Here is a 23,356-nt window from a genome sequence, read left to right on the forward strand (position 1 = left end):
ACAATATTTAATTATGTTACCTTCAAAATGTATTTTACAAATACTAAATTTTAAAAAGGCCTAAAAATTGGCTTTTAAAATAATTTACTAATAGATATGTGTATATTGTGTCAAATGTATCATTATATGAGGGTGAAATTGCCTAAATAACGGACAACACTTTTGGGTTCAAAGGTCATTCGTGTCATGTGTACAAAACAAGATCAGCGCGCCAAGTTGTAATTTTTTAGGAAAATTCACATGATGGATATTGGTTTAAATTAATTTTATATGTATTTGTAAATATTACTTTACCAAAATTCATTGTTACATGTAATGCTAGCTTACCTATTACAAATTCAACAATGATGGACTCGGCAGAAGTGGAGTTTTTGGCCGAGAAACAGCTAGTTACGGTCGTTCCGAATTTCTCCCACGACGAGGTGTTCTTGATCGGGGGGAGCGTGGGGCCTTTCAACGCTGGGCTCCCGGTGGAAGTGCCGCTGTGGATGGCAGTCAACTTGAAACAACGGCAGAAGTGTAGAATACAGCCGCCAGATTGGATGGATATTGGTAGGACTTATTTAACTGATTCAACTGGCATTTTGCATAAACGAAGAAAAATCCAGAATATTTTGGTGGGCCTGCTTTTTAAATAATTTCTTTGCTTTTTTTTAATTTTCTAGTTAGGAACAAAACAACTTTTATTGAAATGAATGATTTTTAAATCGATAAAAAAAAAAATTAAAATATTGTATTTCGACTGGAATATTTGAACCGCACCGAGTCCAAGGCAATGACCTGGGGCATTGCGGCAATTGTATCTGTTGTCTCCAACCAAGCTGCCAAGCAGAAGCAAGAAGTATTCAGACCAGAATAAAAGTTAAGGAAAAGTTTCCGTATGGCGCCACCACTTTTTCATTCGATATGAAATAATATAGTATCTAATTTACCTCAATGAGATATCCCTTTTTGTAAAAATGAGTGAAAAAGTGGTGGCGCCATACGGAAAGTTATCCAAAGTTAAACACACCACCATATATTATATGAAAAATTCATTGTGTTTGGAGGGTAACAAACAGCGGTGCGTTTTCCATTGTTTTGATACCGTACATCCTCTACTCTAAGTCTAAGTCTAAGGTCATTTCAATGGTCAATGGTGGTGTGAATGTGGTCGGTCCATAGTCGGAAAAATACCCTGGATGTACTTCCAAAATCCAGTCCAGTCTACTGGGTAGTGTTCATAAAACAAACAGTGAAAACACACTAAAATTACCAACTATTAAACTTTTTGAAATTAAATAAACTTGTTTCACTTTTCAGAAAAACTTAAAGATAAGAAGCAAGAAGAGAAGGACTCCCCAATTTTCCAGCCAATGATGAATCAACATTACATGGTGGTCACAAAACTCTTGCTTAGTCAGTAAGTGAAACATAGCCCAGGCCATCAACAAAAGATTTGTAGGTCTGCAGGATGGTACTTTTGAGAAAGTTGTGATCTTTACCAAGCACACAAACCAGTAGTTGCGATAACCCTTGTATCATGGAGGTAGGATTAGATACTATAGATGAGGGTATCCTCTTGGATTGTTGTAAAATCTGCTGAGAGGTTCTGGGTCTGGAAGTAGAATAACAGAAGACCCATACCTGCTAGCATTTTTTTTTATTTATTCCAGAAATAAAAGGCAGTGGACACTATTGGTACTGTAATTGTCAAAGACAAGTCTTCTCACTTGGTGTTTCTCAACATATGCATAAAATGACAAACCTGTGAAAAATTGAGCTCAATTGGTCGTCGAAGTTGCAAGATAATAATGAAAGAAAAAACACCCTTGTCACACAAAGTTGTGTGCTTTCAGACACTTGATTTCAAGACCTCAAATTCTAAACTTGAGGTCTCGAAATCAAATTCGTGGAAAATTACTTCTTTCTCGAAAACTACTCCACTTCAGAGGGAGCTGTTTCTCACAATGTTTTATACTACCAACCTCTCCCCATTACTCGTTACCAAGTAAGGTTTTATGCTAATAATTATTTTGAGTAATTACCAATAGTGTCCACTGCCTTTATGGAGGCTAAATTTAGGGGTTTTCTTCAGGATTTTGCACATTATGTCCAATCTCATCCCTGTAAGATAATTGAGTAGGGGTTGATTAATTATAAGCAAACAATTAAGTTTTCAATCTCATGTAATAACCTCTGACCTTTGACACCCCCTCTCATAGTGCGACTGACGATATCCCGCATGCAGATGAAGTACACACACTAGTAAAGGACATTTGGGACCTACGGATGGCCAAGCTGAGACAGAGTGTGGACAAGTTTGTCAAGGATCAAGAAACGCATGCCAGGGTGAGAGCAGGGAGTTTGAAGTGGACAGAATTCAATTAGTATCAGAGTTTACCGATTGAAACGTTGAGGTTTTTAATAAGCATAGATGACTATTTTCAAAACCACAGACCGAGGATCAGGATCGCTGCAGGCACAAGTTTGTAAAGTTCAGTTTGAAATGTGAAATATGCACTACATCATCGCAGTCTTCAGCAACTGATGACAAAATAACTCTAGAGGCCACCAAGAGGCCACCTACAGGCCACCTTCTTTTTTAACAAAAAAAAAAGATACATTTTCAATGATCTTAGACACAAGAAATTGTACAAAAAAGCCCAGTTGTCTTGAAAAATGTGTCAGGCTGCCAGTTTTGAAAAAGGGCCCCCCCCCCCTCCTTCTAGGCAGGATGGTAAACAAATAAATAATTGGCCTTACTAACAATTTGTAAAAAATGTTGTTACTACTTGCAGCTTGATAACCTGTCGCTGATGGAGATCAACACAGTACGTCCCTTTTTGACGCAAGCTCTGGACCACATGCACACATTGAGGATGAATACACTCGTTGGTGGACCACCAAGTACACAAGACTGAAAATACTCTAAATTGATTCCCAAAACTGCCTCTGAATGCTGTAAAATCCATCGTGCGGTTTTAACCAAGTTTGATGGATGCATTATACAGCTGAACTATTGAACTATTATGAGCCAAATTCAAGTATGCGGCAATGCGACAACTTTGGTCGGCTGAGATAGATAGATAAACTATTGCCGTTTTGGCATCAGGTGTGGCACCATTGTGACGGAGTAAACTGGTAATGACTAGTTGTATTGCTGTTCAGGATTTTTGTGGATTAAGGAAAGTTCCTCACCTTACGATAAGAGTTAATCCATTTCAAGCCCGATAAAGCACAAGAGACTGATCCAGATGTGTGCTCTTCAGCAGCACGGATTAAATAGACACGATTTGTACATCACAGCTCAATGGAAGAAAAAATCAAATCTTACATTTTATGGAGATTGCACTGTCAAACTCCTATCAACTTTTGATATGATGAAAGGGGGCACATCTCAAAACTTGTCCAGATTTTTCTTTCATAACTCTTGGATTTATGTGGAAATTATGAGACAAAATGTCAACTTTCCAATAGGACCAGTGTAGTATCTTGCCTGCCAGAATACCCAAAGATTGCTCAAGGTCACACTTATTGTACACAAAGTTCACATCGTCTATAGAACAACAGGCCTGAATCCATACCTGATTGCATTTCTTTTTTAGACAACGTATGCTTGTTAAACTGTTCTGGGCTTGTTTCAAACAATTCTGGGCCAGTAAACGCTTTGGTCTTGTTTCAAACAATTCTGGGCCAGTAAACGTTTTGGTCTTGTAGGCTTTCCCCCTAAACTTGAGTCCTGCAGTTAGAAATTCCAATTTTGTAATAATGATGAATGTCTTGACGTGTGAAGAATCCATAAATATTTTGGCATCGTAAATACTTATTGGTCTTTTATCAGTTATAACATGGTGCTGTTCCGGGATAAAATTTCCAGTCTTTTTGTAGATATTAAGCAATAAATTGTCTCCAACAACAAATAATGCAGCAATAAAAGTACAAAACAAATTTCCAGTGATCACTGTACAAAACACAATATTTAATCTCTTTCATTTCTTAAATTACTTCACAATAGATGATCATATTCCGTTTAGTCTTCACAATTAGACTTTCTTAAAACAGCTATTTATTAACATTATCGTCAACACAATTATCTAAATTAAAATCAAACCCAATTTGGTCACCATGATCTCTCTTTATATATATGTATTTATATATATATAGAATTTGTCAAAATGTCTTCAATTGTACTTTATCCTACACTCGTCTTTTTAAGAAAGAGTTTCCCCTTTGCATTATAGGAAGTTTTCACAATAAAATTTCCAGCTCAGGGTGGAAAAACCCCCATCCAGTTGTACAACAATAAAAACCCACAGTTTTTAACATGTTATGGTTTATAATACAAAATAGTCGAAAACATTTTTGTGGGAGGGGGGGGGGGAAGCAAAATTAATTTCAATCGCATACCATTTCAAGCATGTTTGAGATCGACTTTCACCATAGCTTTGCACATTACGCATCAATTCCCCAAAACTTTGTCCCTTGATCCCTGGGCCCAATTTCATAGAGCTGCTTAGCACAACAATTTGCTTAGCATGAAATTTTTGCCTTGATAAAAACAGGATTACCAACCAAATTTACACATAGTTTTCAGGATATGAAAACAACAGCTGAATACCAGTAACAAGCATTATCCAACAAATGAATATGCGCTGGCCATAGATCTGGCATGGAGGGTGTGCGCATGCAGTAACTGGGAGAGAGTTCATTACTCCATGTTCAACAGGCCTACTATGATCATGTTGACAGTCCCTTTTCAATATACATTTTCCAGTTTTGTGTTCATGCAAAATCAGACAGAGCTGGGCAGGGGGTTTTGAATCAAGTTACTGATAGATTCAAGGAGGTTTTTGTGGGTTTTTTTTATAATGAAAAATCTTTTGTCTTCTGTTGATTTGGAGATGAAATTCCCTGAATGTACAGGATGTTCTATTTTAGTTGTTTCCAGACTCTTTTCACCTCAAATAGAAACCTAGAATGTTGACAAAACATGATCGGTGTCGTTATTCCATGTGTCAACAAATTCACCTCCTTTAAAGGCAAAGGTGAAACACAAATACAAATTTAAAATTCAGGAATTTTTTTGACAAAATCTTTAACTAAATAACTATCAATTTGTCTTCATAAAGATCCATGCCCTGCCCAGTTTTATCTGATCATATTTTTCCTACTGATTTCAATTGAAAAGTATATAAATCTACATAATGTCAGTACTGTGCAAACTAGGTGATACGTATATAATTGAATTTAAAACAGTCTCTTACAGCATTGCGCAGCCATTTTCCTTTCATTATGAATCCATGGGGTTTTCCAAACCTCAGCTTAGACTCGATCTCCAGCATGTTGGAAACACCCTGAAATTGATGATGGGACCATTACCAAGCCGGGGTAGGAGCCCAAGCCGAGGTTTGAGATGAGGCCAATGAAACCAAACCGAAGCAAGAGGGAAAAGAACAGACTGGCCCCTTTTCAGTATCAAAACTACTTTGTTGCATTCACGATCAGGGTGTCTGACTACAACAGCCACAGCGCGTAAAGATGATGAGGTACGGTAATCGTAAAGCTATCTGTATAAATGACATTCATATTTCCACTTTATACACACATCCTGGTTGTCATTTTAAGTTACTGTCAATTCTTTTAAAAAAAGACATACATTTATCCTTTTTTTTGTTAATTAATAGACTTAAATATTTCAGAGCAATAAATATGTTTATTGTCTAATTCACAAATAAAGAAATCTTTTGTGGAAAATAAATAACAGCAGAAAACAAACAGCTTCCGAAGAATGATTATGTCTCAGTTTGTATTAAAAAAAAACAAAAAACATAAATACCCTCCCTCATAAAGACTAAGTAAGAATACTGTCCAAGTTGGACCTGGCTTATCCACACCATGTCCAAGTTGGACCTGGCTTATCCACACCATGTCCAAGTTCAAAACTAAAGCCATTTATGACCTGGGCCCAATTTCATAGAGCTGCTTAACAGTCACTTATGTGCTTACTATGCACTTTCCATTTCATAGGACAGCTAACTATAAGCACCTAAAGGCATGCTAACCTTTCGGTTTTTAATTTCTGTATAAAAATGAATGACGTAACAATGTAAATTCATGGTTAACCCCTAAGCTGGCCATATTATTGTCTTCCAAAACCTGTGAAATACCTGTATGCTTAAGCAATTTTTTTGTCTGCTTACTGTTATGCAGCACTATAAAATTGGCCCTGGAAAACAATGCAGAACTGCCTACATGTACATTACAATGTATTTGAAGTCAGACTTTTGAACAAATGAAGGTGACCAAGAACAGTTATCATTCTTAATACCTTCCCAAATCAAATAATTGTACAAGCATACACGTTTGATGGTTATGATGATGTATCATCGGCTGTGGCTTGAAGCATAGTATGTCCTTAGCAACAGCCAGAGTCACGGTCACCAATTTAAACACAGCCAAGTTGACACTTTAAACACAGCCAATCATCATCTTCATCAAAATGCAACTCACAGATGTTTGAAACATGCCCTGCAATGTTGTTATGACTTTGAAAGAAATACTCCCGTGTAATAATAACACAAAAAAGAGTAAGTTTGTCAGTGCAAAAAATTAGTCTAAATGTGAAGATCTTTTCATCACTAATTCAATGTACATCAGTGCGAAGAATATCACCAAATGGTGTACAATTTGTGGTGCACACTTCACTACTTGGTTACAGCCCTACGTTCCGAAACCCTGAAGTTCCAACACCGCTAAAAATGTATGTTCCTAGTCCTAACCCGAACCCTAATCCTCATCCTCACCCTTTCTGCTTTACCGGCTAGGCTTCGAATTGAAGATACCCAAGCCTATGTTCGTATGGACTGTGAAAGGGGTAACCCTGTTTCAGCCCTAGGAGTAGGTGGCAATGGCCTCTGGAAAAAATAATTGTAGCCCACACCTCGAAGTGGCCTTCAGGCCTTGTGTGTCTGGCGACTTGCATTAAAAAAAGAAATTAAAAATGTTTTCACGAGGGTTTATTGGAACATAGGGGTGTTGGAACATATAGGTGTCGGAAAATAGAGCAGTTATCCCACTACACAATTTGCTGTTCAGATATGAATTTTTGCTTTTCAGCAACATGCAGACTAGACTGTTCTGTGTGTATTCAAGCAATTGTTTTGGGGGCCTAATTAAGGGAAAATATTTAGATCATTCCCTTATGAAAGCATGTGTGCATTGGCCACACAGGGTTAACAAAAAATGGTTTTAATCAGGGCCCAATTTCATAGAGCTGCTTAAGCACAACAATTTGCTTAAGCAAAAAATTCATTGCTTAGTAAAATCAGATTACCGGCCAAGACTCCACTCAATTGATATGCTAAGTAAACAACAGCTAAATACTAGTCATAAGCAATGTATATGGCATGAAATTTTGGCCAGTAACATGTGTAAAATAAGCGAGCTATTTTCGTGCTTAAGCAAATTTTTTGCTTAAGCAGCTCTATGAAATTGGCCCCTGCTCTCCAAACTTGCAGGGTCTCTTAACTGTTACAACGTTGTGTATGTAACTTTATTGCATTATTGCACAGACATAATGTCAATAAAACATCATGTATAAGGTCAGGTGGTCTAGAGTCACATGACACAATAGAGTGCGATGTATGACAGTTCAACCGCTAACTGAAGTTAACCTTTGAGGACATTTGCTCCAGATTGTGAAACGTTTTTCAGTAGTTTTTCCCAAATTTTGTGGCAATTTGGCGTGTGACTGGTTTCTGGTAAACAAAATATTTCTGTACTAAGCATCATGTTTAGCTTACCAATCTAGCCTATTCCAGGTAGTCACTCTAAGTTAGCAGCTCAACTCTTTTGTAGTGCTTTGATACAAAACAATCTGCTTTTCCAGTTGGGTTCGTTGTGGAGATTTTAATCGAAGGAAATTCAGATAAAGGGACAACTTTGAAAACGCAGTAATGATATTACAATAAATAGACAAATTAAAAGTAAGAAATTTGTGTGTGTGTGTAAAGCAACACGACACTGCATAACATTATTTTCAACACATGATTTCAAGTCAACTTGCATTTTAAATTAATTATAGGGTTGAATATATAGATCCCCAAATTGCACTTCTTCCTCCAATAAAATACCAAAGTTTTTTTATGTTGAAAACAAACAAAAAAGGAAAATGTACACAAAATTCTGACCTCAAAATCTTTAAAATCAGGTTACAACCCTAGAAAGTGGCAACAATTATGGGTGTATCCTAAATTATACAGAGTACTGTTAGTCGCTTGTTGCGTGGACATGTCTATAAAAAAAAAAATGAAATTAACAAAAACAAAACAAAAACTCCAAATGTCAAATTTAACAAGTATAAATCAATACAAACACAACCTATGCACAGCGTCATAATTTAATGTTATTCCACGAATAACAATAAATAAATCAAAAACAGATAAAAGAAAACTGGACAAATAGTTCATAAAAGACTTATCAAATATTTACAGTCATTTTCAAAATGGCCCCGTGATTATAAATAATTTTTTTTTTTTTAAGTTTGCATTTTCTTTTGTAGTGTGTGCTTGCTATGATGATGGCCCCGTACCATGGATAAGTGTTACTTTCTCATGTTGTGTATGTATTTCTGTAGATGGTGAAGATCCCTGAGGTACGCCTCTTGTTCACGTTGCATCGTGTGTTTCCTCTCCATCATGTCCTGCATGGGGAAGAACAAAAGTACAAAAAGATACGATGAATTTCAACCCTGGAATTGCATCTTTGAGAGGGCAAGAAAAAATCCAAAAAGACGCGATGAATTCAAGCCAGGAATTCTTTGAGAGGGCAGCGCCATTTTCATTTTGCAAAGGGCACTTCCAAATATGGAAAATCTTTAAATCTATTCGTGCTACACGAAGTGTGGGCCTTTGGACCATACTGCTTACCGAAAGTGTCCAATGGCTTTAAAGGAACGTTACAGAATTGGTAAAAAACAAAAATCGTGAAGATCACAGATTTACATAAAACTAACAAGGTCTAATGATGATGGTAGTAGAAATCATCCCTTAAAATATTTCTGTCTGAAATGTCATTTTTGATGAGAAATAAATAATCTATTTTCGCGTTTGGAGTTAATTGCTCAGAGAGCGTTTTATTCATTTTTGTTTTGACATAGATGCAATGCAAAACTTGTTATCGGTTTTTCACTATTCACTCGTGACCAAGATGGCAGATCGATCTTGGACTTCAACAGGCTTGTCAGTTTATGTATATGGTGAACTACATAAAGTGCTTAAACTGCCAGCAACCTTTTTGCTAGCAAAACAAATTCTGTAATGTTCCTTTAAGCAGATTTTACGTCAGCATTGGTCTGGAGTGCTATTCTTGGTGATAAAGCAACGTTTCCGAGAAAGGTAATGAGTTTATGTGTTAACACTTACAGCCATCTTGAGTCTGAGCTGATCAGCTGTACTGCTTAACTCTCCATTGCATAACCTCAGTCTTCCTTGCTGATCTAGTAACACACTCTTCTCTAGTTCTTGCTCTGTTATAACCAAGAAAGGAACCATGCTCTTACTCATAATGAAACAATGATCAGAGCTCCACATTAACACTAAGACCCATACCAGTACCTAATTTTATGGCTTCGCTTTAAACCGCCGAATTCCGCGCTTAGGATCATCATTCTAGGCTTGCACGGCAAGTGCCAAATTTCACCACTAGCTGGGTAAGCAAAGAATGCCTAGTGACGTAAAGTACGGACCAAAGTTCCCAGCTAAGCACGTAAGCACAGAATTCGCTGCTTCCACAACCGCCAATTCTTTGTATGGTAAGCAGAGCCATGAAGTTGTTATAGCACAGGGCCAATGACATCGTGACCGGACAAGCCCTGGGGTTGATTTCACAAACAGTTAGGACTCGTCTTATCTCGAGTTAGGACGAGTTAGGATTTATCTTAAGGTCTGCATGCTACATTGCAGGGTTGGGAGCGTCCAAAGTCCTATGATTAGTCTAAGGTTAGGAAGAGTTTTTTATGAAATCAACGGCTGTGGTCTAGCATTTTAAAATTAACCAATAACTCATTGTGTGGTTTCTTTGTCAAAAAATAATAAATCTGATATGTCTTTCAGTTCAGTTGAGTATACTCGAAGTAGCATGACAAATAATTATTGGGGGAGAGTACGCAGGGAATGATTATTATGGTTTGGAAGGTGTGGTGTAGGGAGAAACTATAAATAAATAGTCAACTTGTGTAAATCCAATATGTAAATCTCTTTTGTGGGAGTGTTGGCTCTGAAGACGAGCAGAGTGTTCGAATCATCGAGACCACACCGGCTCTTTTTAGAGCCAACACTCCCACAAAAGAGATTTACGTGGTTGTACCCAAAAGTTTACTATTTATTTATACTTTCATCCTAAGGGAATTGTTGTTAATAAACTGTCAACAGTTTAAAGTAAAACATTAACAGTTGTTGTTATCACAATGTATAAGCACTTTTAACAAAAAGTAGAAATGAATCTACCTCTAGTGTATCTCTGAAAAGAATCCATCACGGTCTCTACCCCTGGCCATTGGAATTGTCCCTTAGAGCACACTGCAGCATTACTTCGAGGAACAGCGCCCTCATTGTTTGTCAGGCTAACAAGCCTGTCGCGTCGTGTCGTCTCCGTCTGAGCAGAGTTGTTCTGCGAGCTGGTGCCGACTCGTTGGTGGGCCATAGACTCCTGCGTCGTCCGCAAGACAGACTGATGAAACTCTTGGGCAAACCCTTCAAACTGGGACGGTTTGCCTACACGCGACGAAAGCAGGGCAGCTGCCGAATAGGGCAAGATCCCACCACCCTGTGATTCCGAGGTACTCTTACAGTGGGGCAGGTTTCCCCTCTCATTCACAGTGAGCGGTTCCTGTTTGATGTCCTTGTCACATATAGGCCTACCCTTAGAGGGTGGTACCATTTTCTCCGGGGATGTTTGCCGAGGCAGAATGCTCCCGCTACTGGATAATGTCCTGTCATTTTGTACATGGGATTGTTGTTGTCCTGGAGATGATGCGGCCAAATGATTTGGGAAAGTCTCTCCCACAGCTGACTTGCATTGGTTAGCTTCCAAGTTTTCTACTTTCAAGTCATTACCTAAATAAACCAAAATGCACACAAAATTATATGTTAACATCAGGCATGATACTTGGCTTTTGGAAAAGGTTAGGGAAAAAGGGCACAAGGGCCGACCTACTTGTTCATATGGTGCATGGTTCCGGGATTCAAATGTCAAGGGATTAGAATGCACACTCTGCTGATCAGAAACTCCAGAGACAGAATCTGGTCATCATAGCCATTCGACCACAACATGCCACAATGTCAAAGAAAACAAATTGTAAAAAATCCTTACCTGAGTTTTGAGAAGCTGCTGGCGTTTCTGCCGTCTCCGACCCAGCCACCGCTGTCTCAGAATCTCCTTTGATGATTTTACGAGCCGCTTCAAGTCTCTTGGCCCGTCTGATTCTATTACCCTCAACAGAAACTCTTGCCTTCTCGATCTCTGCAAAACAAAAGTTTGCGTTTGAAAGTTTTACTTGGCGCACATGGACTGGTCAGTTGGATCGCAGCAACACTCCGTTGGAATGTACACATTGCCAACGAATATTGAATGGTATATTGGTTCCCATAGTTCAGCACAATGTCCTGAGCCGAGGCTTAATACTTTGCCTCCAGGCATGCGTTGGTGCCCTTGAAATGCTCCAGTAGAAATTTACAATTTCCTCATAGGGTGCCCTTTACCACGGTACGCCTTGGTGTCCTTGTTTCAAAAACGAAGTATACAGGCTTGTGAGCCAGCAGAACATTCAGGAGTTCAACTGGATTGCCTATGAGAATGTTCTTTCACGCCTGGAATGTGCCCCCCAAGAAACTCCCTTTTAACAAAAAGGATTAAATAACACTAATAATAATGATAACTACATGTTGAGACACAATGTAGACAATTTCTTCCCCCCTTGATCATTTAACTTTTTTCAAGACAATTTGAGGCTCAAGAAGTGTTTGAGAAAAACTCAAGTCCTGCCTAAGTGCATTTAACTTACCTTTCCTCTTATCCCGTCCGACCACGTCTAGCCCAAGGCCACGTAGAAATCTACATTTATGCGGATAGTCCAGCTCTCGTTGGAAGTCCTCCTGGCTGAGATTGGCCTGTGGGGGCAGCAGACTTGAAGGTTCAGATGCCGGTCTGCTAATCTTGGACGGTGGCTGATCCTCCTTCAGCCAAATCCGCCGCTTCCGTCTCTTCTCGTTATTTAATTCTGGGGGTAGGAAAAAGAATATAACAATAATAACAGCTCTTACTTAGCACAATTCCCCCCCAAAATCATGTTCTTCACAAATAAACCAAAACAACACAAGGAATTATAACACACTAGAATAAATAGATTTTGAGATTGCGTTTGAAAGCATCAACTATTGGTGAGGATCTTATGGGCTGTGGTAATTGGTTCAAGAGAGTTGGCTCGAACACACTGAACGATCCATCGCCTTTCGTGTTTTACTCTTTGGAATGGTAAGAAGAGTAACAAGTAAAACAGTGCTAGAAACTTTTGTGGGTATTTTGATTTCGTTCAGAAATATAATAATAAAAGCATGCAACAAATGGTATATTCGTTTAGAATGAAAGCTGAGGAAATGTACCTTCTTTCTTCCCGTGGGTCACCAGTCCCATGACCTCAAAAAAGTTGGTCTTCTTCTCCGACTTGTCCAACGTCAGACAAGACTTGTTGACGATTCGATGCATTCTCTTACGATATCGTTCTCTCTTGATGACAGTCTCTTCTTCACTATCCGTCTCACTCTCACTGGAGATGTAAATACCATTCGCTCGAGTCTCAATCCTCTTCCGGCCCTCTAGGTCCAGTTTTGAAACCACTGGTTCCCCGGTTTCGTTTAATTGCACCCTTGGTTGGTCCCCGCTGTGGTTGTGCAACTCATGCACCTGCTGGTTACGGAAAAACTCCTGCAGATGGTGATAGTTTGACTCAGCGTGCGGCCGATCGTAGTCGTACTGACTCAGATGCAGCGCTTTGCTGGGGGCAGCAGGAGCCGGGGGTCCGTGGCTGTTGGTGAGGATACGCGCCTCGCGGTTAAACTCCCTCGTGTGGTTGCTGTTGGCATGCGGACTCTGTACACGGTTACTCATGATGGCGCGCTGCTGCTCATACCAAGCTTTGTCAGCTGTGCTGGATGTTTTCGCTGCCGTTGGCGCCGGAGCAGAGGGCTGTGACCCCGACGATTTAGTATCGTTCAGTAATATCCTGTCCACATTGTTGAGTCGCTCGTATTCGTATTGCGACGGAATGGCATGGTCCTGGCTCACAGGCCGATGGTTGTTAAAAAGTTTATGGCGGTAAATGTCCTCCTGAGTTGGTCGTACCGGGGACACTAGAGGGGGTGGTCTGTTGCTATGGTGATGGTCCCCTCTACTGATCTGGTTACGCTGTTCTCTTATGAGACTGCGCTCCTTTTCATGCCTGCATAAGAAAGTTTCAGAAATTTAGTTTGCAGTGCATAGAAAAACACCAAGTTGTTAATGAAAAGAAGACCAAGATGGAGACATGTTGATAGTGGTATATTAAAAAGCCAAGCGACTCTGGCTACAGCTGTCGCTCTTAACTGCACTGACAATGTTGAAGAATTTCCTTCATCTAGCCTTGGCTTAGCCATAGCTTAAATCATTCATTTGAAACATGGAGTAAACATCAACTCACCTCTCGGCAATGTTTCTATCCTGTTGTAGCAACAGCTCCCTCTCTTGGTGTAAGGAGGTTTTACGCTCCTTCTCCGACAAGTGAGCGATGTGGTTTTCATGCGACATTGCCTGCAAAAAACACCACAGATAAGGTCTATTATATTTCAAGATTGAACAAAGAAAAATTTACTTAGTCCTTCGACCTCAGCCATGTGACTTTAAAAAAAACGCTTTGTATTCGTGGGAAGAATGAGGGTATGGTGGCCGAGCATTGCTTCTCTCCACCCAGGGGTAAATGGGACCTGTGAGGGCAGAGACAGTTCTTGTAGTTGATTTAGCTCAGTAACGCATATTTGTTGCACAGGCTGTATACTCCCTAGGGCGATGGGATTGTTTAAGGAATGAATTAATTGGCCCAGTGGCAATGATGTTGGAAGTGCTTTGAGACGCTTTGGGGTGGGAAAAGTGCTATACAAAAACTGGTTAATGTTGTTGCTGTTGTTATAATAATTATTATCAATGAGGCTGTCTATTCTGGACAAGTTTACCTGTGAATTCCTGCCGTGTCTGTACTGCCCATCATTGTTGGCGTTGTCTTTAGAGTGTTTGGAATGCCATCTGTCATCACTTTCGGCCTTTTTGACGAGTGAGATCGGTCCTTGGTCGTCACGGTGGCTGGATGACGAGGTCGGACCCCTCTGGGCTCCTGGGTGATGCTGATGTTGCTGGGAGGAGGGGTGAGTTAGCTGCTGGTGGTGATGGTGATGATGATGATGGTGGTGAGCATGGGGAGGTCGCTGGTGAGGACCGTCTACATGTGAGAAAAAGAAAACAAAAATTGATTGAACAAAACAAATTTACTTGAGCCGATCCGGACTCGAACCACGGCCACTGCGGTGAGAGGCAAGCACTATATGCAAAAGCCACCCATGCCACCCAATACAACCTTATCATAAAGAAGGGAACCTGCCACTTCCAGATTAATGTGCTGGTGCTCTATCAACTAAGCTATCTAGCTCTATGTTGGCAGTCTCCTCAGAAAAAAAAAGTTACAGCCACAGTACATTTGAATTATCATTTTTAAACAAGCAAACATAAATTCCCTTTAACTAAGCTATCTAGCCCTATGTTGGCAGTCTCCCAAGAAAAAAATACAGCCTCAGTAAATTGAAATTATCATTTTTAAACAAGCAAACATAAATTCCCTTGATTTATAAGTGCCAAAAGCTAGAATCCCCCTGAGATGTCTGCCTGTATCAACTGCTCTTAATCTCAAAGAAACTGACGACCAAGTCAAAGAAAATTAAGAGATATAAGTCTTGAATTTCATCTTTGAGAGAGCAAGGCCATTGTCAATTCGCAAAGGGCCAAAGTCTAGGGGAATTTGGGAAGTTAATGAGGCCAAGAACAGGACAACAAAGGCCAAGGCCCCTGGGCATACAACGTGGCTGCCAAGTAACTCCTCAACTCAATTTCACAACGACTAGAATAAGCGTTGTCCTCTAGTTACTGAAACACAACTTCTTGATTTGTGTAACTCATATTGATATATAGGCCCTATGTTAAACAAATGTTTCTACATGTATTGTAAGATTATAGGAAGGTTTAGCTGCACGTTACGTGAGCAAAAACGTGAACGTGAACGTGAGACACCTTTGTGGAAAAATTTAAGACTTAAGCATATGTAAAGTTACCATTTTCCATGTCAGGTGTGTGAGCATGCAATAAGCCCAAAGTGGTGACATCGCCTAAAAAAAGACACAATTTTCTGGCGTTCTTGTTCACGTTTTTGCTCGCATAACGTGCAGCTAAACCTCCCTAGTGGTTGTTGCCAGCTTGGCGTTTATATCTCTATGTGGGAGTTTGCCAAGTTCAACTAAACCTCCCTAATGGTTGTTGCCAGCCTGGCGTTTATATCTCTATGTGGGAGTTTGCCAAGTTCAGCTAAATCTCCCTAGTGGTTGTTGCTAGCTTGGCGTTTATATCTCTATGTGGGAGTTTGCAAAGTTCAACTAAACCTCCCTAATGGTTGTTGCAAGCTTTGCGATTATATCTCGATGTGGGAGTTTGCCAAGTTCAACTAAACCTCCCTAGTGGTTGTTGCCATCTTGGCGTTTATATCTCTATGTGGGAGTTTTCCAAGTTCAACTAAACCTCCCTAATGGTTGTTGCCAGCTTGGCGTTTATATCTCAATGTGGGAGTTTGCCAAGTTCCCTTTACAGGATGAACACAGACAGATCAAGGAAAAGAACCAGAAAGTCTTAAAATTTACCTCTGGGAGAGCTGCGTTTATCCTCTTGACTCCGTGCCATCATCGCTCTCTCATGGTTCTCACGCTCCGTCTCGCGCTGCTGTTGCTGCTTCTCCTTCTGGGCGGCAGCCTCTTGCTTGGCCTCCTCAGCTCGTCTGTCTCGATCTCGCTGCTGGTCCAGCAACAACTTCTCTCTGTGGGAGGAAGCAAAAAGGGCATAGACAATGACTCTCATTTCATTTAGTCTGGCTGTGATGCCATGGATTATCAGAATGGCCAACTTAATAACCCAGTGGAGAGATGACGAGGAAGTAAGTCTCGGTTTTGGAGGGAAAACCTCAGCGAATCATTATAGGGAAACCCCATTGAGTCAGTTAAGGTCTAAATTCCAATCAACAAATAGACCAATCCGTGTTGAGCATCGCGCACCATTTGCTGTCTATTGTTCAGTGCCTAGATTGTGCACAAAAAGACACTGCAGTTGTTACTTTTTCAATAGAGGGCACTACTAATTTTGTTTCGTTGGATTGGTCTATAATAGTGCCCCATGTCTGATTTGAACTGGTGAATTAAAGGTGAAAGGCGAGAAAAAGACCACTACGCCAACCCGACCACGAAATCCAGGTAAATGTCAACCACAGCCAGAGACTGAATGTATTGAGCAGTCAGACTGACAAATGTAAGCAGGGCCTAATTTCATAGTGCTGCAAAGCGGCCGATTTTGTGCTTACTGTGTGATTTCCATTTCATAGCCCTGCTAACCGTAAGCACATGAAAAGGCATGATAACCTTCCGGTGCTTACCGCACGGAAATAAATGACGTCACAATGCAAATCCATGGTCAACGCGCAATATGGTCGCCCAATTTTTCTGCTAACCTGTAAATACGCTTGCACCTTAGCAAAATTGTCTGCTACTGTAAGCACGAAAATTTGCTTACCGTTCAGCAGCGCTATGAAATTGGGCCCTGGTTGTTGGTCCAATATTTTTTATCAAATCCACAAAGACAGCAGTTAGCAATCATGTAAAGTCCCTTTAAATTTTGCTTGCTGTTAACACTAAAACAATATTAAGTTCTCTATAAGTCGCACACTGACCTATTCCTGTTGTGGAAACAATCCTTTACATACCTTTCATGTTGTGCCGAGGGTGAGACTAACCCACCGAATGAAACCCCTGGCGATAAATGTGACAGCTGCATGGCGGCAATTTCACTTGGATAGCGGAGCCCGGAGAATGCTAAAGGGTTCATCGCTGGATGGGGGAATAGGTGACTAGGGGGCGACGAGAAAGGAATGAACGGGGGTGGGCGCAGACCGGGGTAACTGCTGTATCGCTCGTAAGAGTCTTCCGGCCTGTTGATAGAGAGAAGAAGAAAAGCGAACAGTTTTGGAAGAGGATGTCAAATATTAATTGCATAGGTCGTGGGTTCGAATCCCACTTGAGTAATATGCCTGTGATTTGTTCACAGTACTCGGGAAAGTATACTAAGTACACAGTGCTAACTCACATCGGGATATGCGGGTAAAACCAAAATTAACATTTGTTATCCCTGATGCAAATTTAACATCTGTTAACCTGTCCACATTTTCACATGATTTCAGTTTTTCCCCAACACAAATGAGTATTTATATTCACACTTTTATTTTTTATTTATTTTTTATGCAATTATAAAAAATTAAAAAAGGATATGTGCACAGTCAAAATAGAAAATAAATGGTAAAAGAAAGCTACAAAACAAAAAGAAGAAAACCCCCCAAAACAACAACAGACAAACATAGTAATTGTCTTAAAGGGTTCCGAACATACTGGTTTTTAACAAAAACAGCAAATAACAATAAAAACCCTGTGCAGGAAGAAGCACGTTTGAAATTCACCAAGATTGGTTCTTTGCAGACAATAATCATGAATCATAAGATCTGGACCAAAGTAAAAGATTTGCATAACGTTCACTACACCTCATTTAACCCATTCATCATTTATAGAGAAATCGTCCTTATTGAGCCGACACTTAAAGCAGTTTAAGTCAACCAAAAGGTGAAGCGCGGTTTCGTTTGAAAGGCTGAAAGATAAACAACGTGGCAATTATACGGCCCTAGTTTCTTAACCACAGTGTACTAGGGTGGGGGGAGTGGGGGGCGTGTAATTAAAAAACAGGTCATTCAGTCCAAACCCTCTGACTAATCAAAAATTCAAATTCAGTCCTAATTTACTCTTGCCCTGATTCAATTGATTATTTCTCTTTCAGTCCGAAGGAGGTTTTTTCTTCTTAGCACCATTTCTCCGATAAGCCTCAGGGTATATAACAATGAACCGCGTGAAGGAAGACATCTCAAGGCCAATTTATGTGATTTTTTAAAGTCCGAGTACTGCATGCATTTTGACAAGGCATTTGAGTGTGCGTACGAAAACCCTGACACAGTTTTCTTCTTGTAGCACATCTTGTTGATGTTGCACTGAAAATGCTTACTCTCAATCTTTGGTTTCTTGCAGAAGTATTCACTTTCATATACAAATGTAGATGCCTTTCTATATTCAAACTTTATGAATATCGGTGAATGACTAAATTTGGTAAATCACTTTTGACATTTGCTTCCACCCCCCCCCCCCCCCCCCCAACAGAAACAATAATCTTAGAAATACTAACAAACTTTGCCCAATCAGGTGTAGAACTAACCGGTACAAAAACAGCCCAATTCCTTCCCTAACCACCCTTCTCAACAGTTGAATTTTTATCTTCTTGTTTTTTTTTTGTGGAGCTGGAATCCAAGTTGTAGTTTTTTGTCAATAATTATTGTACATAATCTTTTAAACAATTTGTCTGTTAACACTTCCCATTTTAATGCTTTTATAATGTATATTCTTGTTGTGTATCTTTTAAACTCAATTCAGCCCTCGGGCTGCGATGTTTGAATTTTTAATAAACCAATAATAATAATAACAATAATAATAATAATAATAATAATGTCCTTCACAAGGAATCAAAGGTAAGGCTGAAGGCAGAATACATCAGGCGTGTAAAGAAATGTTTGAAGTCTAAACTAAACGGGGGGAACATGATTAAGGCGATTAACACATGGGCCGTGTCTTTGATGAGGTACAGTGCGGGTATTGTCGAGTGGACTAAGGAAGATCTAGATGTCACTGACAGGAGGACAAGAAAACTAATGACCATGCATGGCATGCTACACCCGCGGTCAAATGTTAGTAGACTCTACCTTCCGAGGTCAGAGGGCGGAAGGGGGTTGCTTAGCGTGGCGGACAGTGTTAACATCGAGCGCAGAAGCTTGCATTGTCATGTCAGGAGGACCGAGGAGAGCTTGTTGAAAGTTGCACAAAGGTACACGAGGGCAGACGAAGTTGGGCCGAAAGAGTACAAGAGGGAAAGGAAGGAGGAAAGACATCAAGATTGGAGGAACAAACCACTTCATGGCCGGTTCTTGAGGTGTACTGAGGAAGTGGCCAGCAGCAAGTCATGGAATTGGTTAAAGAGTGGAGAACTAAAGAAGGAAACAGAGGGCTTGATTACTGCGGCGCAAGACCAGTCTCTAAGGACAAATGTAATGAAGGCAAGGATAGAGAAAGCAAACGTCTCTCCTATGTGTAGAATGTGCAATAAAGCAGAGGAGACTGTATTTCATATTGTTAGCGAATGCAGTAAGATGGCCCAGACGGAGTACAAAGGAAGACATGACAAGCTGGCCAAGGTGATTCACTGGGATCTGTGTAAGAAGTATGGTGTCAAAGTACTTGCGAAATGGTACGACCATGTTCCGGAGAAAGTTGTAGAGAACGACCAGGTCAAGATCCTATGGGACTTTAACATTCAGACCGATCATGTTATACAACATAGGCGTCCGGATGTTGTGCTATTAGATAAGACGAAGAAGATGTGTCATCTCATTGACATAGCTGTGCCAGGTGATATAAGGGTAGCTTCGAAGGAGATGGAAAAGATCGAGAAGTACCAGGACCTGGCCAGGGAACTTCGTAAGATTTGGCAGGTAAAGGTTACAGTAGTCCCCGTGGTGGTTGGAGCACTTGGCACCATTCCCAAAGCACTGGGGAAACATCTAGATGAAATAGGGACAAATGTGAGGGTAGATCTATTACAGAAGGCAGCGCTTTTGGGAACAGCGAGGATCCTGAGAAAGACCCTTGAGATCTAAGGCTACGGGACGTAGCCCGGCTCGAGGAGTTACCGGCACAAAGGAAAATGAGATCTTTCTTTTGCATGCTGTGATAAAATGAAATAATAATAATAATAATAATAATAATAATAATAATAATAATAATAATAATAATATCCATTAGTATTTTTTTAATTTTTTTTAATGATTTTCATTTGAGAGAGAGAGGTTAGAAAAATATCCATTTTAATTACCAAAACTTCTACATTGAAAACAAAAACCAGGAAGACCAATACAATAAATATCATTTGAAGCCTGTATGAAATTTTGACAATTTGAAACGACTAGATTAAAAAAGAAATGTTCTCTATATTATTTATATATATATATATTTATAACCTTTGTTACTATTGTTACAACTTAAGCATCCTTTTCACTCCCAACATCTCCAACCAAATCTGTATTGAAAACTGTCCCAAAAATCAAACCGTAAATCACTCCCAGAGGGTGGATAAAAAAGGGGGGGGGAAATGACAGAAATGTCAGGGCTATAGTCCATTTCCAATAAAATGTCAAGAGCTTTGTCTTCCTTCTTTCTTCTCGCTTTCTATCTTTCCATAAGACACCCTCCAGCTAACACAAATTTAGCTCAATATTGCATCAGTTTTTAGCACCCGGCCTGAAAAGGTTGTGGTTACCATGGTAATGTGCACGGTTCCAGTATGACCGCAATGTGTCTCGCATGTGTACAATATAGTGTCCTACCCACGCATATCAATGCTGATAGAAACTTGATTAATCATCCAAATGGGAATGTTCTCTTTCCTTTAAAGAACAGGCTGTAGTTTTTTGCCGATTTTATCCCATACCATTTAAGTGGTAATTCTTTATTTGTGTCGACTTTAAGTGGAGCTAATCCCTAGAAAATGTTGTCATATTAAAAAGAAAATACAGCATTTAAAGGCAGTGGACACTATTGGTTATCACTCAAAATAATTAGTACCATAAAAACGTACTTGGTAACAAGCGATTTGGAGAGGTAGGTAGTATTAAACATTGTGAGAAATGGCCCCCTCTGAAGTAACGTAGTTTTCTATAAAGAAATAATATTCCACGAATATGATTTTGAGACCTCAGATTTAGAATTTGAGGTCTCGAAATCAACCATCTAAATGTTCACAACTTCGAGTGACGAGTGTGTTTTTTCTTTCATTATTATCTCGCAACTTTGACGACCAATTGAGCTCAAATTTTCACAGGTTAGTTATTTTTATGCTAGGGTCAAACTGCCAGGCCATTTAAACAATACTTGCATTTATACCATTGGTCCTCTTGGTTGGCCAAGCAAATTGCAACAGCTCATTCTATTTTTTAGTTTGGCATCTTTCAATGCATCTTACTAGAAAATATACTACGACTAATTGTGCCAACCTTCGTTTTTCAACAAATAAGAAGGTGTTCAAAGAGCTCATGTTGTTGTTTCAAGGGCTAAAATGTCATGCATTGATCAAGAGCAAGCGAGACTGCTGTTTGCATTCACACTGTCTTTAATGACTTTACATACTTAAAATGTTGTGCTATAGTTTCCTTGTCGGCAATATGACTGTATTAATGCACATGTAAGTGTAAGAAGGCATACCATAGAGCTATGGGCATACTAACTCAATATTTGTTGCATGCACAAAAGACTGACTGCATTCTTGTAATCAATATGTAAGTATTTGTCTTGATATGCTTTATGAAATTGCGCTCAGGGTATGGCAGCAATTGCCTTTCTGGTTAAAATTCCACACAATTCAGTAAACCTGTCATTCATCATAACTATTTTCATCCCAATAATAATAAACAAACAACAAATTAGCATTTTACAAGACACCCCCCCCCCCCCACAAACTACCGTTACATTTTACTGGGATGCTTAAAATCATATAAGTAAAAAATAGTCCATTATGTCGTTAGCCACATTAGTGTTATACGTGTATTTTGTTTAATTGCATTTGACAACTAGTGCGAATCCTTTTCCACCATAATGACATGTATACGAGTCTGAACAAACAAAGGTAGTTTATGAGGAAAAACACCATTTGTATTAATCAATAATGACAGGCGCACAAAGCGTGTTCCAGTTTCCGCGTGTCACTACCATCACACTTGGGTTTCCCAAACACAACTTGAGGGTTTTCATCTCGCAACATAATTAGATGCGGCTCCCCCGACGGCACCGTATGTTTATAAACTAAACGCTACTCTGAAACATCTTGTTTTTTAAGTCGAGGAAATGCAACCAAACGTTGTGTCTAGCCATAGCGACAGCTGTCCAAATTTGCAAGGCCAAGGTACGCCATGGCCACCCCTATTGCAACTAGATGAATCTCCATTTTATCCCCCCAGGATATAGAAGAGCCAAACGCTGATTGCACATCTGCCCGACAGCCATGGCATTATACATCATCTCCGCTCATGCGTTCGGGCGTGACAGAGCGATTACACAAAGTGGACGAGGTCCCGTTGATGACTTTTTCCTTCTCCCTGAAAACCAGCCAAGCTGATCAATTATCCAAGCCTCGTAGAACAAATAATTTCCCCCGAATGAAAACGACGGTTTATAGTTCCCCGAAAAAAAAATCCCTCCCTGCGGACTGAGGACAGCCGGCTCAAGACAGATAAATATTCAGTGTTTTTCAAATGTCTCTAGTTGTCATATTATAGTTGTAACATAAACCTATGTCTATTCATTATACTCTATCCAGCTTATCAACTCCCTAAACATTTACCAAGAAAAAGAAAAGAAAAAAAACAGTAATGGAATACTTCCAGAACTATCAAATCTCTACACAAAAGACACAATCTAATAAGAGGAAAAACATCATCTAAGAAGCGAAATTAATTTGATATCACCAAGTCTTTTCACTAAAATTGAATACCAGATCAGCCAATTCAAGTGCCGTACTCCCGCAATTTAACCTTCCCTTGTCCAGACTCAGAGTTCCTCGCTCTACAAATTTGTTCATTTGACAGATTCGATTACAAGAAGGCACAGGGCGACCGAATCGGAGAGGACACTCGCTAGAAAAAACACTCCCGCACGCATCTCATATAACAAGCTTATTAACGATTCCCATCGTCCAGGAAGCGACCGCTGTCGTATCTCTGTGTGGCGTGTGGCGTGTGGGTACGAAGCTGCAAAGTCAGCAGCCGTCCCTACACAGTGAAACAGAGCTAATCACCATGCCTGTACTGATCTGTTTGTGATGGACATCAATTTTGTATTAAAAAAAA

At 39.8% G+C, this 23,356-nt stretch overlaps 2 protein-coding genes across 3 annotated transcripts in view; one reads left to right on the forward strand and one right to left on the reverse strand.

Annotated features, from left to right (window-relative positions):
* Positions 1-198: 198 nt before the first annotated feature.
* Positions 199-3,348, forward strand: LOC117289508 (DNA replication complex GINS protein PSF2-like). The gene is made up of 4 exons (XM_033770654.1): positions 199-552; positions 1,303-1,402; positions 2,205-2,331; positions 2,781-3,348. Exons 1-4 carry the CDS (start codon positions 345-347, stop codon positions 2,901-2,903), a joined length of 558 nt encoding a protein of 185 aa, XP_033626545.1. The 5' UTR covers positions 199-344; the 3' UTR covers positions 2,904-3,348.
* Positions 3,349-7,979: 4,631 nt separating this feature from the next.
* Positions 7,980-23,356, reverse strand: part of LOC117289294 (genetic suppressor element 1-like) — a 47,185-nt gene continuing 31,808 nt past the window's right edge. For both annotated transcript variants that reach the window (XM_033770356.1, XM_033770355.1), the window contains exons 6-15: positions 17,078-17,302; positions 15,969-16,141; positions 14,244-14,506; positions 13,715-13,824; positions 12,642-13,477; positions 12,044-12,259; positions 11,353-11,502; positions 10,488-11,096; positions 9,405-9,508; positions 7,980-8,683 (exon numbers count right to left, since the gene is read on the reverse strand). In XM_033770356.1, coding sequence (XP_033626247.1) covers positions 8,585-8,683; positions 9,405-9,508; positions 10,488-11,096; positions 11,353-11,502; positions 12,044-12,259; positions 12,642-13,477; positions 13,715-13,824; positions 14,244-14,506; positions 15,969-16,141; positions 17,078-17,302 — 2,785 coding nt within the window. In that variant the 3' untranslated portion in view covers positions 7,980-8,584. The remainder of the gene's footprint in view (positions 8,684-9,404; positions 9,509-10,487; positions 11,097-11,352; positions 11,503-12,043; positions 12,260-12,641; positions 13,478-13,714; positions 13,825-14,243; positions 14,507-15,968; positions 16,142-17,077; positions 17,303-23,356) is intronic.

The sequence above is a fragment of the Asterias rubens genome, chromosome 4 (genome assembly GCF_902459465.1).
Source record: "Asterias rubens chromosome 4, eAstRub1.3, whole genome shotgun sequence".
NCBI classification, from domain to species: Eukaryota; Metazoa; Echinodermata; class Asteroidea; order Forcipulatida; family Asteriidae; genus Asterias; species Asterias rubens.

Excerpts from the sequence above, each read along its gene's own strand:
- LOC117289508 (XM_033770654.1), top strand. The coding sequence starts at position 345 with ATGATGGACTCGGCAGAAGTGGAGTTTTTGGCCGAGAAACAGCTAGTT. Across the intron at positions 553-1,302 it reads GCCAGATTGGATGGATATTG|AAAAACTTAAAGATAAGAAG; the intron begins GTAGGACTTATT and ends TTCACTTTTCAG. Across the intron at positions 2,332-2,780 it reads ATCAAGAAACGCATGCCAGG|CTTGATAACCTGTCGCTGAT; the intron begins GTGAGAGCAGGG and ends TACTACTTGCAG.